Source organism: Prunus persica, chromosome G1, assembly GCF_000346465.2.
Source record: "Prunus persica cultivar Lovell chromosome G1, Prunus_persica_NCBIv2, whole genome shotgun sequence".
NCBI classification, from domain to species: Eukaryota; Viridiplantae; Streptophyta; class Magnoliopsida; order Rosales; family Rosaceae; genus Prunus; species Prunus persica.
This window is the reverse complement of record NC_034009.1, coordinates 43,074,009-43,092,146: the sequence shown is the minus strand read 5'-3', so window position 1 is coordinate 43,092,146 and position 18,138 is coordinate 43,074,009. Positions and strand designations below refer to the sequence as shown.

Below are 18,138 nucleotides of genomic sequence, written 5' to 3'. Positions count from 1 at the left end.
AATGGTTACAACGAGATAGTTTTTATATAGAAGGATCAGAATATTAAATCCTATATCAAGAGAGCTTTTGAGTTGTAACTTGTACATCAAGAGAGCTTTTGAGTTGTACAAGACCGACACTATGATAACACTACAATAAACTAATGTTATCTAAAACACCACTATACTGACACCATCATAATAAACTCGGGCCCTAATACCTACACCACTATGGAATGTTTGATAACGTGGACAGTGAATTATCCTTTAGTTTTTGCTGTCCCTGAACACCAGCTCAGAAGAAGATCTTGATAATATTGGACGAAGCAATTCCCCATGGCGTCGGCTTCCTTTCCTCATTAATACATTTAGATTTAAGTAGAAATCCCCTTGTTAACCTCCCCTGGAGCATCCGTCAACTTTCTGGGCTTGTATCTCTTGACGTGCATGATTGCAACAGGCTTCAAACATTGCAAGGGCTTCCGCTATTTTTACGCTTATAATTGTAGTTCACTGGAAACATCTCCTTTAGACATGACTAAACATATCCTTTTCCAACATGTGGAGAAACAAGGCTGCATGAATGTGGATTTTATTCCCACCTAGGTCAAGGTGTGAATTTGTTGTTCCTGGGAATGAAATTCCAGAGTGGGTGAATCATAGAAGTGTGGGGTCTCCATCAGTCAGTGCGAGCTGGATCCGGGTTGGCTTACTGATCATAAGCTAGTGGATCGGATTTGCGCTGTGTGTTGTTTTCGCTGTCCCTGAACACCAGCTGTATGGCTCAGAAGAAGATCTTGATAATTTTTTGTGCAAACTGAGCATCAATGGAGAAGTCGGGACTCCGTCAGTGAATTATGCATTGGAATCCCTTCTTCCTGCTATGTCGAACCATCTTTGGTTATGCTATCTCCCACCTCATGAATGCTATTTCTATTTTTGGTGTGAGGATATTTACTCTAATATTGAAGCTTCATTTGGATTCATTGGCTCAACGATGGAAGTGATCGAGTGTGGGTTCCATTTAGTATACGAGGAAGATTTTGAAGTTCTCGTTGAGCAAACAATGTCAAGGCAGACCAGCAGCGTTAATTAGCAACAAATTATTATGGAAACCAACAGCAGCAGCTGTACCAGAATTTCAGGTTGTGGCAGGCATTGCCAGACCTCGAAAGCTTTGTATAGAGATTTCACCTTTGACCTCGAATATTAAGGAAACCAACAAATTATTGTCATTATGCTGTTTAGGTCAACGGCAGAGCAGCATAATGTGCTTTATATTAATGGATGGGAACGAAATATATGTATTATGGTTTTCCCATTGTTGTTTATCTATCGCATCACTTTTACAAAAACATGTTAGACTAGAATTTTTCTAGCTTTCATCGGTCAAACATCCAGCAACCGAAGGGCCATTACAGTAACAACAGAACACAGTTGAGTTGCAAGAGGAAAAGGGCTTGGAGAGGCCTAAAAACAATCCAATCAAACCTGCCGCAACCAAAATTGAATTAAGTGCAATTTTAAGTATTAAACCTAAAAATGAATTAAGTGCAATTTTAAATATTAAACCTAAAGTCCAGATTAACTAGTCTAGGACGAAAAACCTAAAGTTTAGAGTCTAAATGAAAACCAACCATGTTATCAAAGTTGAAAAAATAAATTGGAAGTCAGCATTTTGAAAACATGCTCACTTCCAAATAATTTTTTTCAAGCCAATGTTGAACAAAGATTTTACTGTTTAGGTCAACGGCAGAGAAGCATACATCATGTGCTTAAATTAAAGAATGGGAACGAAATTTATATATTTCGGTTCCCTCATTGTTACATATGGCATCACTATTACAAAGAATTAGAGTTGATTTCCTCCAAACTCTATCAGTCAAACATCCAGCAACCGAAAGGCCAAAAGACTCTTGAATTGCAAGATGGAAAGGGAATGGAAAGGCCTAATAACAATATAACCAATCCTGCTTCAGAAAATTATACCAACCTGCTTCAGAAAATTATACCAACGCTATATTTATCTATGATACAAGTGACACAGAAAACATATCATAATACAGTGCAGCATTCTATTTACACATTCTGTACAATGGATTCTCTCAGTTCATCAGTTTACAATCATTATTAGATTAAAGTAAGGAAATATAAAGGAGAGAGAAAGAATGAGTTGAAGAGGGATGATTTCACAGACAATGCTAAAATGACACGCCCAAATTACCGTCTTGGTCCGGTATATGTCAACTTGTTATCTTTTGCTCACTGAAAATCACCAGGGCAGGTTATTTTCAATTCCCCAGCTTAAAAGAGGAGTGAGATAATGGAGATATCGATGGTGTCAGTTTGTCAGCAGGATCAAAATGCTTTACAGAGGTTGTTAGCTTTCATGTTAGATGAACACTGCTGCTCAATTGGACGACCTTTGGGACCACATAGTCGGCTCCTTTTTGGCTCGGAAATTCTCACGTGCGAAACTGCAGTGGCAAGTGCATCCACTAAACCACAATCATCCTGGTCTTCTTCTGACTTGCAACTATCAGATGACGAAAGAGGACCTGAAGTTTCACTGAGAGAGCTATCTACCGACTTGTTTAGACATGCTTTTAGTCTGGGTGGAATGGCAAGTTGGGGGCAAGGCGCTCCTGCTTGGTTCTTCAATCTTGATTTAATGGGAAGTGCCTTTAGTGTTCGCTCAGTATAAAACAATATCCATGGATGCCCTGTTAAAACGCCAAATAAATGTCAGTTGCTTGGAGCTATAAAACTTGCAAAAGAAATCCTTAGTTCGATGATCATCAGAAAAACCAATACTAAAATGCAGAAATTGGTTGGAAGGAGCATGCACACACTTTGTGACAATGTCAATAAATACAAGGAAACAAGGGCAGCAAAGCAAAGAACGTTCAGTAATCAAGGGTTAATTAACAGTTTGGGCTAGGTAGTCATTCCCTCAAAATTTCAAAAGTCCAACGGTAGTTGATCAACCAACAATTTGTGTGGCTGTGACAAAATAGGGGTGGAAAGAAAGGCATCTTTAGACATTTTAAAAACATATTAGCTGACACGTATATAAGCAAAAGCATCTTAATTGGAGAAAATGTATGACAAGTTATTGGAGTAAACCTTTAGTCGTACTTTTCCCTTGACACAAAAGACCTCTCAAATAAGCCTAATCCCAGAGAAAGAAAATGTAAGTTTTCCAAAAAAGAGAATGGATTGCATATACCTAATAAAAGGGGGTGTGTATATGCTTAAAAATTCCCATATTTGACAGAACCAGAAACTTACTCAGTACTTCATCTGCTGTGATCCGTACTGAAACATCCCTTGTCAGCATTCTCCCAATAAGATCACGCGCAGGCTTCGAAATTGATTCCCATATCCCCGTATGGAAATCAAGCTTCACAGTCTTGATTGCTTCAAAAACTGCTTCTAAGGAGTCTCCTTGAAATGGAAGGACACCAACCAAGAGCGCGTGTAGGAGGACACCAGCACTCCAGATATCCACCTTCTCAGAATACTTTCCTAACAAAACATCTGGTGCAACATAAGCCGGACTTCCAGCCAAACCAGTCAGATTTTGCCCTGCAGTAAGCATGAGAAAACCTTTCACTTAACTAATCCATATAAAAGAGAGGAATAAAAAGTATGATTAACACTTCCAGAAATATACCAACAGCTTACAAAAATTACAATCTTGTCTACAACTAAATACACATATGTTCATTAAAATGTTTGACAATAGAGACATGTTCTCCCCACTTATCACTATCAAACTCCGTATCATATCACACAGAAATTTGACGGAAAAAAAAAAAACAGAAGTTACAAGCGCAATGCAGTTAGGTTTAATAATTTTAAGTACCTCAAATTTAAAGAAAAAAGAGACAGAATATACTAAACGTTCTCGACAGCACAGAATGCGGTATCAACAGAAATCATGGAATGAAGCCAGGAATCGTAAAATCATATATATCAGCACATCTCGTTAATAAATTTATAAATAAAAAATTGAAAGGGAATCCCAATAAAATGATGACAGATGATAGATACAATGTTCACCTGGGTGGAAGAACCAAACACTGAGAACATGTTACGATGTCAATGTTGCATTCGAGGTACATAAGCTTAAAGGTTTAATATAAACTAACTTCAGAAATGCAATCTAAAACAGAGCTCTGAACACTATCAATTTCATAATGATGGACCCAGACACCCAGCCAAAGGATAATAATAATGCCAGAACATATTTCCTGCAAAGAATTGACAGTATCTATGGTTATAATCAAAACATCCCTCAAACAGTCTAACCTCAGAAGAAGATACCAACTCATCTTAAGAGCATCAGAACTTAAAAAGTCTGACACAGTTTCTTAGTCTTCCGTGATACAGCCATACGGCTGACCCAAGCAGTTTAGGATCTTGCATATAGATGCTCAAGACTAATATGGGAAGCTCAACTATAGCCATAGAGAAATCTGAACATATACTTCTTACATGGAGATTGTAGTTGAGTTTATCCTCAGGAAGGATAGATGTCATGGTTTAATATAGTCATTATGCCTTATGCTAAATGCAACTTAAAAGCTATCTTACAAAGAATGCTGGATTTATTTATTTTTACTCTTCCATGGAGATCATACTGCGACCTTTCCTCACACCCCTACAATCTGTGCTTGTGATAGTTGTTGATGGTATGAAAAAGCCTTTAAAACACTTTCTTCAAACTCAAGATCCCCTACTGTCGGGAAAAAAACATATACTAAAAATGTAGATAAAATCCTTGAAAGAAGAGGTAAGGTGCTCACCATTTGATATTCTCATGGCCAGCCCGAAATCTGCAAGCTTTATCTTTCCTGCTTTTGTGAGAAGAATGTTCTCAGGCTTTATGTCTCTGTGTACAACCCCCATATCATGACAATACTTGATAACTAGCATCACTTCCTTGAATATATTGGCAGCCCGGTGCTCTGAATACTGAACCTCCTGAACCATCTGATCAATCAGGCGCCCTCCAGAGCACAACTCCATCACAAGATGAAAACAATTTGACTCCTCATACACAGCCTGCAATGTCACAACCCCCGGATGACCAGACAAATGCTGCATTATCTCCACCTCCCTATGAACCGTCTCCTCCCCTTTTTTCAGAGTCTTACATGCATACTCAGCACCACTAATCCGGGACTGACACAACCAAACCGACCCAAACTTTCCATGGCCAAGCGTTTCACCTGAAACATAATCTTCCTCAATCTTATTCTTCCTACCCATCTGGGTAGCAACATCTATACACCCTATCTTCCTCTTGATACCTCTTCCTGGAGCAACCAAAGACGAAGTCCCACATGGCGGAGCAGTGGCAATGCCTGCAAGCCTATTTTTATGCGACACCACAGGTTCAGTGCCTCCATCATCATCATCATCATCATCTTCTTTGCACCGCTTCTTCAACCTTGAATAATCCTCTAGTGAATAATGTGATGTAAGGATCGATGATCTTGAATTGCACGCCTTTGATGTCACATCTTCCGGTAGATCTAGGCATGGGTCAGCCTCGCCACCTTTCCTCTTCTTCCTCATCAAGTCAGAGTAAACACTACTTTTACCCAGAAGCACACTATCAGTACATTGAAATTGCAATTCACACTTCTGGGTTCTGTTGTTCCTATATAACAAGAAATTATTTTTTTCTCAAAACAAAATTCAGTGTAATCAACTAAATACGCCTTTTCTTTTTGTTTCCCATAAAAGAAAAAAAAAATCAAGAACAAAAGAGTTCCTTTATTTTACAACGGAATTTCGAGTGAAAACAGACGAACAATTTGACTCGGAAAACTGCACAACTACATTATACCCAGTAAATTAAAGAAACGACATTGAATTAAACAAAGCAGAAAAACAATTTTCTTTTTCTTTCAAAATCTCGGAAAATAAATCAAAACCCAAACCCATCACTAGGATTGAATCAGTGAATACGACCGAGAAAAGAAGCGAAAAACTTTTAAAAATTGGGAAAAGAAAGAACCTTTGAACTCACCCAATACATTCACATTTCAGAGCTGACGAAAGAGATCAGAGCGAAACCCATAAACAGTCAGCGTCGTTGGTCAACGAGTATCAGCGAACCCTGGACTGTGAGAGAGAGATTGATCGAAACAGAAACCCTAGAAATTTCCGATTACAAGATTTGATGAGGAAACAGGGACGAATTTTATCACGGTAAAGAAAACAATATATAAGAATTGACGCCAAAGGTTTGGGGTTTTAGTCTTTTGCGCCTTTTTACCTGTGCCGACGTGTCCGCTTTTTATATGACGGGTTTCAGAATCCGAGTCTAATTGGGATGGGAGTGTGGAGTGGGGTGATCTGGTGCGGGCGGTACTAGGGTGCGGCTGCGTGCGAGGCGATGAAATCGGGCGGTGGAATTTGGTGCGACTTTGACGACACGGGGATTTGGGGGCGGCTGCGTGTTTTACTCTGGGAAAGACTGGCAGTGAGCTTTTGACGCATGTGATGTGATATGTCATTTCACATGGGCGCCAGACGACACGTGGGAGCCGTGAGCCTGAATAATGTAGAATACTATTTCATGCTTTATCGATGGGGACATGTTATTTGGTACGGATTGCGAACCCTTATCTTGTCTAATTAGGTTGGGTTTGGACATTGTAATGTATCAACGTTATATTACGGTTTGAATTGGTTGGGTTTATGTCTGAAATTTGTAGTATACTTGGACTAAACCAATCTACTTTCAGTTAATATGTACTTAAGCAAATAATTATATATTCCCCTACTTACATCAAAAAGAGATTTACAACGAAAGTTCAATAATAGTTGACAAAACTTTCCAGCATTAACTTAATAAGTCAAGTTTTTTTTATTCATGACCGTTTTTTAAATGGGTTGACATGAATACAAATAATTAAAATAGCGAATGATATGATATGACTTATTTCACCCATTAAGAATAGTGGGTGAAAAAATTTCTCATATCCTTTGTAATTTAGTCTACTGATTGTCTTAAAAATAAGAAGAATAATTGTTCATTTTAACCTACATGACATATTTCACCCATTTTAACCTACATGACTCATTTAGAAAATAAAGTATATTTCTTAATATATTGTTAAATGAAAACACGTCGTATTAGACAATAATAAAAATAAAGTTGAAATCACTATAAAACATCTTTTAGCCATACATACCCGGAAAAAGATCAATAATAAACATTTGTCAAAGTTCCAAACAAAAGGTAAAATTGTTGATAAAATGTCTTAAATATTTACACACAATATATGAGACTTGAGATATATAAAAAGTTAATGAGAAAAAGAACAAGTTTGAAGTACCACCCATGACCATAATCACAAACAATTAAAAATTAAAAAAAAAACCCATGCTTTTAATGAGTTGTGTATAATATTGGTAGGTCTAAAAATGACAGCTAAATTCTAATATACACAATGATAAAGTAAAATTAATCAGTTTTTAAATTCTACTTGTTTTGCAACGGCCTCTACTTGTCTAATAGAGGTGTTGAACGTATTGTGCCATGGCAAAGTCCATGGATTAGGTTGGGTCGAAGTTTTTAGCTCAATAGGTATGACATGACATGAGTACGAAATAGACTCGAACTAGATATGACATATTTTTTATTTTATTTTTAGAACAAGTATAATTTCATTAATATAGGGGCAAAAATAAGGGATGTAAAAGAAGAACACACCCCAAAATAGAGGTTCTTGTTTACAACAAATCTGGAAAAATAAATCCAACATGACTGTGAGGGACAAACATTACAGATGAAGCCCAACTCACTGAGAGTTAATAGATAGATGATCAAGAAGAGTCCTTGCAGCACTAGTGCATAAGAGAGATCATGAGAACAACATATTCTAGTTGAACATGAAACCATAAGCACCAAAAGTGAAAAGACCTTATTGCTCAACACTCACCCAGTCAACACCTTCAGCATCCCACATAATCTCACATCACCCAATAATGAAATATCCATTTAGATCTAGCAACTCTACCTCTACAATATAAAGGATTTAGAAAAGCCAGTCCAAAAGAACTAGATAGGAACAAAATGAGGGAACACAAAACCCATCATAAAAGCTGGATCTCTTAATTACATAAATTCTTAACTAGGCATGACATTTGGCATGGATTTTCCTCTATTATACAGAAGTTTGTAAAAAAAAAAAAGTTGACATTTAAAGTAAAAAAAATATCTTAATATCTAATTATAAGAAGAAATATAAATCAACTTTTGTTTTTGTTTAATGAAACTCCTAGTCGACTATGTTGAACCTTTTTTTTTTTTTTTGGTTGGGAAAGAAGATGTTGAACTTAAGAATAACATTTTTTTTTTCTTTTATGTCACAAATATTGGACACACTAGCCTCGGATTAATCCGTTCTGTTTTATTCATTTTTGCTGGCCTATTTTTTTAATTTTTTCTATTGGGCTTAGTTGCAGAGATGTTTCACGCAATCAAAAAGTTGGAAGCGCGGCCTTTAACAAAACCACAGTATATAAGAGGCGCCAACGGCACAATCAGCCACCGCGAGACTCCAAAACTTCAACTGTGAAAATGGCTCAGTATGCTCCAACCTTAAACCCTCCCAAGACCCTCATCCCCAAGCTCCCAAACCCCAACCCTTCTTTCTCTTCCATCTCAACCTTCAGAACCCCAAAACCCAAATCCAAAAACTTCTCAACAATCTCCATGTCAGTGACGGCGGGCCAAAATCAACAGCAGCACCAGAAACCACCGTCCTTAGACGTTCTGATCAACAGTGCTCGCAAGGAAGAGGTAATTGGTGCTATCAAGAATTCGTCGTCTCACTGCCTCTCCGAAACCAACCTGCATCTCACAGTTCCCGGCCTCAAATCCAAAACTAGAGGCAAGGTATAAAACCCAAAGGAAAATAACAAATCTTTTCTTCTTTTTGCTTTATTTTGTTTATTTCAATGCCTCTAGTGAATTGCGCTGAATAAACAACTTAGGCTTTTGCTTTTCAAGCAACTAGCTTTTGGGCTTTTGACTTGATGGAAAAAGAGACTAATTCTCTGTTTTCCAGGTTAGAGATGTTTATGACAGTGGGGATTATCTAGTTATGGTCACCACGGATAGGCAAAGTGCATTTGACAGAATTCTTGCTTCCATTCCTTTCAAAGGCCAGGTCTGTTCTTAGTTGTGACCCCGAAGAAATGAATTTCTTATATGTGAATTTTCTGTATTAAATTTAGTTGAATTTTTTATGGAAAGAGAAAAAAGAACAGTCAGAAAGCATGCTAATTAAAATACTCACTACATGGTTTATGGATAATTAGTAGCAGTATCTGAATTTCTTTGGTTCTGTGATTTCAGGTTCTCAATGAGACAAGTTTGTGGTGGTTTGACAAAACTCAACACATAACTTCAAACGCAGTTGTTTTGGCTCCAGATGAAAATGTAACAATTGCAAAGAAATGTTCTGTTTTTCCTGTTGAATTTGTGGGTAAGATGTTATAATCATAGTGTTTAGCACTTTTTAATTGCCTAGTGAGCTACTTCATTGTTTTTGTGCTTGAAGTTTCTTTCTATTCTGAGTGAGGGAAAATGCAAGTTTTAGTAAAAGTAAAATTTTGTGTTAAAGATGTTACATATTCAAGGCATTGGTTGAAAAAAAGAAGAACTGGAGGAAAATGGACTTTCCGATATACTCATTCTGTATCAATATAAATTCTTTTTAAGTGGTTAGTATCCTAGATTGCTTAATGTCCCAGCAAACTTGTATTTGAGGAATAGGATTATGGATTCAAATTTCTTTTAAAAAAAATATTCATCCATATGTGTCTTATTTTTGAACTTTGGTGCTGGAAGCCTCCATTTTACCTTTAGAATTTCTGTTTTGGCAGCTCTTTTGCTGTTACCTGCACTATTTGCTCCATTTGTATAAAATTAGCTATTTATGCATATACGTAGTGTTTTGAGAGGATAACAAAACAATATAAACATACACATGGAAGTTTTGAGAGGAAACAACTATATAGAGGTTTTAGATATTTTTTCTTCTCATAATCATGAAGGAAAAGTATATAATCCCCAAACAACTTGGCTTGATTTGAATACGAGTACTTGCACCATACATACATAAATTAAGCTATCTTTACACTACTTTTGCTTCTAATTTTGTAGTCAGAGGTTTTGTGACGGGAAGTACTGATACGTCACTATGGACAGTCTACAATAATGGTGTTCGGAATTACTGTGGCAATGCACTCCCAGATGGTGCGCTTTCTAATCAATGCATTGCTTTATTTTCAAACCAAAATTTTAAGTCTGATGGTTTATTGATATTATAGGCTTGGCAAAAAGCCAAAAGCTTCCTGCAAATATACTCACACCAACAACTAAGGCGGCAGATCATGACGTTCCTGTTACCCCAGATGAGGTTTGGTCTCTATTTGAAATCATTTGTTACCTAAAAGGGAAAAAGGAGGGAAGGAGAAGAAATCTGGGTAGATTAGGGATATTAAGCTGTAAACCTAATAACTGATAAGTCGATTTGTGTTGGAGATGAAACCAAGTCATTATGGGATGTTCTGCTGGATTTTCTTTTGGAATGGAATGTATTAATATAACATACATGTGCCTATATATAATGTGTTACATGTGGGTCTTCATTTGTTCTCCTCTATACACTTCAGTTCAGTTAACTTGATGCAATTTTCTTGCAGATTGTTGAATGTGGACTAATGACTCAAGCCGAGTATGATGAAGTAAGTAGGAAAACATTAAGCTTGTTCGAGTATGGACAGGTAACTTGCCTTTCTTGTTATCATCTTACTGTTATGAACCTTTTAAAATTTAACGATCTGAAAACATAATGGGATTATAGGTTTTCTGAATGAGATTGTATTATGGACTTTCTATTTTCACACAAAAAGTAGAATAGAAGAAAGGCTACAATGAGGAAAAGTTGGAAGAGCAAGCGTGAACAAATTCTTTTGATGAGTTTCTACTGTCTTTGATTTTTTGTTCTTCCTTTTGTTTCAATTTTTACTGGTTCCATATTAAACATGTGGGCTCAGAAGTTTGTGTCATAAGCTTTGATCTCTGACTTGAAGAACGTTGTATTCGGTGTCCTTATGCCTGGACAATAGCAAGAATTTTGTGTGCGCGCATGCTTGTGTTTAAGTTTATTGAGCATTATACTACTGATCAATCCAAATAAGTATATTGGCCAAGGTACTCAACGGTGTATGCTTGTGGGAATGATCATAATTGACTTTAGATACTGACCGAATCAATTTGTTATCTAAATAATAGATGTCAGCCACACTAACCAGTTTTACCATTTCTTTCATGTTGCAGCGCGTGGCTCTGGAACATGGCTTGATATTGGTAGACACAAAATATGAATTTGGAAAGGGCAAAGATGGTTCCATTCTTTTGATTGATGAGGTTTAACATTGTCTTGTTTAAAGTTCTAGTAGTTCTTTCTCAATCACAATACACATATTCAGATAATGTAACGAGAGTTAAATTTTATTTTTTCCTCCACTTGCCATTCTAGGTGCATACACCTGATTCAAGCAGATATTGGATTGCACATACTTATGAGGAGCGGTTTAAGAATGGCCTTGAACCTGAAAATGTTGATAAAGTATGCGATGTATTTTATACTTCATGTTCCTTTTGCTTTTTTGTTCTTTTGATCTTAGACGAATTACATTTTATCAGCAAGTTGCTGACGTTTAAATCTTTTGATTCTAAGGAGTTCTTGAGGTTGTGGTTCAAAGATCATTGCAATCCTTATGAAGATGAGGTAGTCACATAACCCCAATTATATTTCCTTTTTGGGTTTGAGAATGTGAAACATCAAATCTCACTCTGATAGTACAAAAACTTAGGTCCTCCCTGATGCTCCTGAGGAACTCGTTCGTGAGCTATCTTGGCGGTATGCCACTTCTTTATTGTGCTTTATCGTAATTTATATTATATAATAATGTCTTCTACATGCTTCTTGGATGCTAAGATCCAAACTGTTATTGTGATTATGGCTGTGTTTGCAATTGCTTTGTTGATTTTTACACATAAAGTGGTCAGCAGAAAGCATAGCTAATGATTCTATGCATAAGTGTTAAACTACAAATTGCTAGTCAAGTTCTTTGTGATCATCATGTTTCTGCTTGTGTTGTCTTTTAGGATGATTCTATTTAAACCTAGAAGATTGCTCGGGCAGTCTCTTTCTTTTCCCTTGCTTTTCTCTCACTTTTCCCTCAGTTTCTTTGCAATTGCTTCGTTGATTTTTACACATAAGGTGATCAGCAGAAAGCTAGCTAATGATTCTATGTATAAGTACAAATTGCTAGTCAAGTTCTTTGTGATCACATGTTTCTGCTTGTGTTGTCTTTTAGGATGATTCTATTTAAACCTAGAAGATTGCTTGGGCAGTCTCTTTCTTTTCCCTTGCTTCCCGCCCCGCCTTCCTCCTTCTCCCCTCTCTCCACTGGCCCCTTGTGTCTGAATAGAATCACTCTGCTTTGTGTTATTGTTTGATCAACTCCATACTGAAGTGTGTAAGTTTCAAGTTTTTGCATCTACCACTAGCAGAACTGACATTACTCTACGATGACAGATATATTTTCTTGTATGAGACAATAACAAAATCAGAATTCAAGCTGCCCTCAACAGAGGTAATAAAAAAAAGAACTTGTTATAATTGATATATTATTATTATGTATATATTATTGTGACATAATTTTGGCTTTTCGTTCAGGAGCCAATACATGATCGGATATCTCGAAATGTTGCACGGGCGTTATCATCTCTTACGTAACTTCATACTATGAAGCACAATTTTGTATTGGAATTGACTTTACCCAAAAATTATCAGAAATGATGGATAGTTAATCTTAGGATGAACTTTGTTGTCTTGTTTCAAGAAAATGTCTCTGGTATGGGGGTTAACGTGGCTTGTATCAAATAATGAGATGGATAATTGGGTATAATAATTAAGCAAAAATGTTTTATGCTTATTATTTGTTGGCTCTTCTACTTTAAAAAGAAAAAGAAAAGGAGTAAGCTTCCTTTTAAGAGCACTTCCACCCATGGTGCCATGACAAAGAGCAAGGGCAAGTAAGGGTAGACAGTATTCATGTGAATAGTGATTGTCATACCCTTTTTTATTTTACTTTTCCACCCGTTCCCATGGCAACCTAAGGGCAATTACTATTCATATAGGATTAATTTTATTTATATGTACAAAAAATTTGCTAGGTATGTATTAAAGAAAATATTTCTGAATTTTTTTGGAAATATTTGTTAAAATATTTTTACGTTGATGATGTCATCACCCTTAGGGAACAGCTCGGGCTGTTCTTGCTTTCGGGTCTGCCTAGGCTTGGTGGTGCGCACCATCTGCCAAGGCTGGATTGCTGCGTTGCAAATGGTTTTTGAGGCATAGGGGGCGTTTTGCCTAGTTTAGGCCGTTGGGTGAAAATGCTCTAAGTGGATCATTGCTCTCATAGTTTGTAATTGCTGACCATAAGGTAGATTACAATTACATCATAGTAGGCACAAATATAGTGGTAGGAATTGTGGGCAAAAGATGTATGGTGGGCATCCATAATAATCCAACTGATTTATAACACTTAATAACTTTTTTCTGAGAGCCAAAAAAAAAAAATTTGTGTTTTTATATATCTCACTATGGGAAATGTTAAATACAGCCTTGATCTCTTGGATCACAGGGGTCCAAGAGACTGTGGTCATCCAACGGTTCAAAAAAGTTTATTAAAAGGAATGTAAGAGTGAGTGAACCGTTGAATTTACATCCAACGGTGAGTGACTACAAATCTTTTGGACCCCTGTAATCCAAGAGATCGGAACTGATGTTAAATATCCTTTTATTATCTTCAAACAATTTTGATAATTGGAATTAAGAATAATTTAGTAATGACATATTATTCAATTTCTAATTGAGTATCTATTTGAGTTTTAAATTATTATTTTTTAAACTTTAACTAAAGGATGACTAAAGTCAAAAGCGTGTGTGAGAATTCGTCTGGCCCAATTAAAACATTGCAGGTCAAAAAAAAAGGGAAAAGACTCGAAACATTTTGGTTATATGACTGGTTGCATACACGTCATGATGTCTCCATATCGGACCCTTCTATAAGTCTTCATACTGCTTCCACCCCAAGCTCTTTAGTCTTCTTGATAAAATAAAATAAAAAGCTCTATAGTCTTTGGTTTTGACATCAGCAATGACGTTATTGGCTTGGTTACCGAGCTAAGCCAAGCGAAGATTTGAGCCTATAAATTGCCATGTTGAGTTGGGTATATGGTCCCATAAAAATCTAACCATGTCTGCAGACTCTGTGAAGCTGCTTGGGTGTTGGGCAAGTCCTGCTGCTCTCAGAGTCAAGTGGACTCTAAAACTGAAAGAAATTGAGTACCAGTATGTTGAAGAAGACCTCCAAAACAAAAGTCCCCTGCTCTTGCACTACAACCCTGTGCACAAAAAAATACCAGTTCTTGTGCATGATGGTAAGCCGGTGGCGGAGTCGCTGATTATACTCGAATACATTGAAGAAACATGGATGCAAAATCCAATCCTGCCAGAAGATCCCTACGAACGAGCTCAGGCACGCTTCTGGGCAAAATTTGTTGAAGAAAAGGTAATAGAACAAGCTATACTGTAATACTATTACCACTTGACTTTAGTTTCCATGAACGAACTGGGATCAACAAGAAGTAACTATGTTCTATTCATGCATTACCAGTACATTTCTCACATAACAGCAAATACTGCAAAAATTTCTGGTCGATAGACGGAGTGAACTATTGAGCAATTTTTACAATATATATACAAAATTTGGATAACCAATTTAGAAACTATATCCCATTTATTGTTCTTCATTTCAGTGTGGGCCATCAATTATGAGTGCATTCACCAAGAAAGGGGAGGAGAAAGAGAAGGGTGCAAAAGAAGCAAGAGAGAATCTTAAGATCCTGGAAAGTGGACTTGGGGGAAAGCAGTTTTTCGGAGGTGAAAGCATAGGCTTTGTGGACATAGCTGCTGGGTGGATTGGATTGTGGGCTAGAATAGTCGAGGAGATTGCAGAGGTAAACCTGATTGATACCGAGACCATGCCACTGCTCAACGCTTGGTTTGGAAGAGTTCTTGAGTTTCCCATTCTTAAAGAATGCCTGCCACCTCAAGATATATTGCTGGAGCACAGCCGAGGCTTTCACAAGATTTTGACTGCAGCATCGAGTTGAAGTCTTTGCCACCATCTCTGACTGGTTCCTGCATATTTTATCATCCTTTCATTCACAAAAATGGTTAATATACGAACCATTTATGTACGAGGAATAAAATGGGCTTCAGCTCAATTCATGATATCATATATAAAAAACTTGGTAAAACACATGTGAAAACATTTTTGCATTTTCATAAGCATTTAAATGAAATAATTGCCGAGAACAATTCTTTTTTTATAAATGAGATAATTGCCGAGAACATTAATACCTTAAGAATCATGACCAAATATTTTAATTGTTTGACTGAAGGAAAAGGATCCAAGAAGCCATCTTCCCTAACAATCTACAACAAGGGCTCCATCTCTTTGTTTCTGTTCAAATAAGGAAACCAGAGAGACCATCTGATCTATCTTTTTCTCCACCTTAACTAACAAAGAAGCAACTTCCCTGAATCAAGGGACCTCTATATGTGGCACTTGAGCTATTATGCTTTCGATGTTCAAATGTTATACTCTCTATATTTTTATGAACCATTTCACCATTGTCTTTGATTCACGAACAAACAGTCAGAGAAGCATAAATTGTTCCCCATGAGCCTTCACAGGAAGCGACTAGAACTTACTGTACAGCACAGATTATAAAGTCACACCTCGAAGGCTTGAACAAGGGCAGAAGTCTCATCATCCATCTCAATCATGTCCTTCTCCATCATCTTAAGGATGTCAGAGGCTGATCTCTGAGCAGAAAGGTGCAGTCTAAGCACTGATTTGTATAATGGCAAACTTGCACAACCCAAATCATGGATAACTCTGACATACCAATTTGCGTCCTCAATATTCCCATGCCTTTCGAAATAACCAGAAAAGGCCATTATAGTATCATGCGATGGCCTCCAATGACAATCTTGCAACATACTGAACCCTCTTTGCATCGCTTCAATGGCTTTATCAATGTATTGGCTTTTCAGCCATCCTTCCATAAGGATCTCCCATGTCTTATAATTCGGGTAACCGCCTCTCTGCAATGAGTGCAGATGCAACGACTCAGCTTTCTCTACCATTCCATTCCGCATGTATGCACCTAGAAGGACATTGGAGATTCGAACATCGTACCTAAAGCAGGTGGACTCCCACTCCATAAAAATCCTCTCTGCTTCCACAATATCACCTAGCTTCACCAAACACAACAGTATATGCATGTAATTAGTACATGGAATTCTCCCAGGTACCGCCTTACTAGCTTCCCATAAACGCAGGACGTCCTCTTTCATCTTTAAAGAAGTATATTGCGTAATGAGAAAAAAATAACCAAGGCGGTTATAGTCAGACAGCTTCTCTTCAGCCCTTCTTAGGGCCAAACTGGCTTTGTCAACAAGGCCTGCTTTCATATAGACATTGGCTAAAGTAGACAAAGTGCTCCATCCAACCTGAACATTCTCATCATTCACCATTTCTTTGTAAACCATCTCTACTGAAGCAACCCCGGATAGCTTGGCACATGCATTCATCCAGAGGTTGTAGGACAAAACAGTTAATGGTATCTTGTTTTTCTTCATTTGAACTACAACAAGGGGCACTTTCCTAAATTGACATGTGCCCATATACAACTTCATCATCTCATTATAGGGATGAGGGCTCACAATCAGCCCCAACCCACCAAGCTTCAGCATCAGAGCCTCTGCTTTCTCTGTGTCCTTTTCCACAACATAGCCATGAAGAAGAGGAAGACAAGCAGCTTTTTTTGAAGCAGTGGCAGCTAAATTCTCAAAATACTCTTCAGCTTTCAACATACCCTTCACTTTTATGATTGATTCCAACCTCATGGCATGATCACCCGGCGACAGTCGAAAATCGCTTTGAGCCTCCATCCATGCTAGTATCTGATATCCACAGAAAAACAATCTAAAAGTTCAAAAAACAAACACCATTCAACCATTGTGAAAATTTTATTCTTACTTTTTCTAAAGTGACAATTTTTCCAAATTTTCATCTTGAAAAGGAAGAAATTTCGATTGAAAAACTCTACAAAATATCCTAATCTTCAAGCTTTAAGCATATTTTGTGCAAACAAACGAAGAATTGAAACCTGGAGGGCATGGTCGAAGCGCTTAGATTTCAAGAGTTGAATGGAAATGCGACGGAGTTCCAGAACAGAGACCTTGTTGCCGCGGTCGACCCATTTCTGAATCACAGTGGTTGCGCTCCGACCCGGATTTTTTAGCCCAAAAATCTTGCTCTTGAGCTCGTCGTCCTTGCGCCTTTCAACTGGGGAAGACGAAGAGCAGAGCGACGACAGCTGCCTCCTCCACCCGACTGAGTTCGCGAAGTGTGGGGAGCACCGTCTCAGACCGGTGAAGAGCCCACAGCTAGTCGCCATGGAAGTCCAAACTGCAGAGCTCACCGATCCTCTTCGTTGGTTGAAGAAAGATCAGGGGCGTCCGTACGTGTCGGGACCAGAATATCTGAAAGTCAGTAAGTAAATATGTTGCCGAACGACACCGTTTTCATCTACTTAACCCCACCACGCAACGTGTTGTAGTCGCGTCGATTATTCGTTTCTCGATTCTTCTTCTCTCGAATTTCCAGAGCTTCCAATCACAACAACAATTTGAGGAGCTTCATCCTTCACAGTAGCCAAACACCTCTAAAATGCGAAAATTGTGCTTACTTGGTCCGGTGAGGAAGACGAAGCTCAACGACTCATTCTGTTTTCTTCATCAATTTCGCTTTACGCTTGGAATTTATATCTACTGAAATGCAGCTTCGGAGGCGTTTGGTCGTCGTTGGACCGTTGATCAAGTTGATTGGCCTCGTAGGCTTTCCTCGCTGAGCGAGGCACTGTATCGAACACATGGTGAGCTCCTCGGCTCCTCGTTTTACTTCTCATGC

The 18,138-nt window shown here is 37.7% G+C and overlaps 4 protein-coding genes across 7 annotated transcripts; 2 read left to right on the top strand and 2 right to left on the bottom strand.

Moving 5' to 3' along the window:
- Positions 1,882-6,252, bottom strand: LOC18792549 (serine/threonine-protein kinase PEPKR2). 3 transcript variants are annotated; one of them, XM_007222757.2, is made up of 4 exons: positions 6,023-6,252; positions 4,791-5,650; positions 3,271-3,567; positions 1,882-2,702 (listed from the first exon to the last, which is right to left on the bottom strand). In XM_007222757.2, exons 2-4 carry the CDS (start codon positions 5,563-5,565, stop codon positions 2,338-2,340), a joined length of 1,437 nt encoding a protein of 478 aa, XP_007222819.1. In that variant the 5' UTR covers positions 5,566-5,650; positions 6,023-6,252; the 3' UTR covers positions 1,882-2,337. The 3 variants fall into 3 exon arrangements, with proteins under 3 accessions (XP_007222819.1, XP_007222818.1, XP_020409773.1); XM_007222756.2 differs by having other exon boundaries at positions 2,137-2,702; positions 4,791-5,584; XM_020554184.1 differs by having other exon boundaries at positions 2,137-2,702; positions 4,791-5,581.
- Positions 8,284-13,023, top strand: LOC18789294 (phosphoribosylaminoimidazole-succinocarboxamide synthase, chloroplastic). The gene is made up of 12 exons (XM_007226176.2): positions 8,284-8,902; positions 9,075-9,176; positions 9,365-9,494; positions 10,175-10,267; positions 10,342-10,430; positions 10,717-10,797; positions 11,354-11,443; positions 11,556-11,645; positions 11,757-11,807; positions 11,893-11,939; positions 12,621-12,678; positions 12,762-13,023. Exons 1-12 carry the CDS (start codon positions 8,585-8,587, stop codon positions 12,819-12,821), a joined length of 1,209 nt encoding a protein of 402 aa, XP_007226238.2. The 5' UTR covers positions 8,284-8,584; the 3' UTR covers positions 12,822-13,023.
- Positions 14,307-15,427, top strand: LOC18792586 (glutathione transferase GST 23). The gene is made up of 2 exons (XM_007223879.2): positions 14,307-14,664; positions 14,912-15,427. Exons 1-2 carry the CDS (start codon positions 14,350-14,352, stop codon positions 15,266-15,268), a joined length of 672 nt encoding a protein of 223 aa, XP_007223941.1. The 5' UTR covers positions 14,307-14,349; the 3' UTR covers positions 15,269-15,427.
- Positions 15,464-17,666, bottom strand: LOC18790350 (pentatricopeptide repeat-containing protein At5g27460). 2 transcript variants are annotated; one of them, XM_007226532.2, is made up of 2 exons: positions 17,336-17,666; positions 15,464-17,129 (listed from the first exon to the last, which is right to left on the bottom strand). In XM_007226532.2, the coding sequence occupies exons 1-2, from the start codon at positions 17,624-17,626 to the stop codon at positions 15,894-15,896; spliced, it is 1,527 nt and encodes a 508-aa protein (XP_007226594.2). In that variant the 5' UTR covers positions 17,627-17,666; the 3' UTR covers positions 15,464-15,893. The 2 variants fall into 2 exon arrangements, with proteins under 2 accessions (XP_007226594.2, XP_020416740.1); XM_020561151.1 differs by having other exon boundaries at positions 17,408-17,650.

What these genes read in the sequence shown, in the direction of transcription:
- LOC18789294 (XM_007226176.2), top strand. Translation starts at nt 8,585, where the DNA reads ATGGCTCAGTATGCTCCAACCTTAAACCCTCCCAAGACCCTCATCCCC. An exon ending in TTCCTGTTACCCCAGATGAG is followed by an intron (nt 10,431 to 10,716) that starts GTTTGGTCTCTA and finishes ATTTTCTTGCAG; the next exon opens with ATTGTTGAATGTGGACTAAT. An exon ending in CCATTCTTTTGATTGATGAG is followed by an intron (nt 11,444 to 11,555) that starts GTTTAACATTGT and finishes TTGCCATTCTAG; the next exon opens with GTGCATACACCTGATTCAAG.
- LOC18790350 (XM_007226532.2), bottom strand. Translation starts at nt 17,626, where the DNA reads ATGGCGACTAGCTGTGGGCTCTTCACCGGTCTGAGACGGTGCTCCCCA. An exon ending in GCTTCGACCATGCCCTCCAG is followed by an intron (nt 17,130 to 17,335) that starts GTTTCAATTCTT and finishes TGTGGATATCAG; the next exon opens with ATACTAGCATGGATGGAGGC.
- LOC18792586 (XM_007223879.2), top strand. Translation starts at nt 14,350, where the DNA reads ATGTCTGCAGACTCTGTGAAGCTGCTTGGGTGTTGGGCAAGTCCTGCT. An exon ending in CAAAATTTGTTGAAGAAAAG is followed by an intron (nt 14,665 to 14,911) that starts GTAATAGAACAA and finishes TCTTCATTTCAG; the next exon opens with TGTGGGCCATCAATTATGAG.
- LOC18792549 (XM_007222757.2), bottom strand. Translation starts at nt 5,565, where the DNA reads ATGAGGAAGAAGAGGAAAGGTGGCGAGGCTGACCCATGCCTAGATCTA. An exon ending in GGCCATGAGAATATCAAATG is followed by an intron (nt 3,568 to 4,790) that starts GTGAGCACCTTA and finishes TGCTTACTGCAG; the next exon opens with GGCAAAATCTGACTGGTTTG. An exon ending in CACAGCAGATGAAGTACTGA is followed by an intron (nt 2,703 to 3,270) that starts GTAAGTTTCTGG and finishes GCGTTTTAACAG; the next exon opens with GGCATCCATGGATATTGTTT.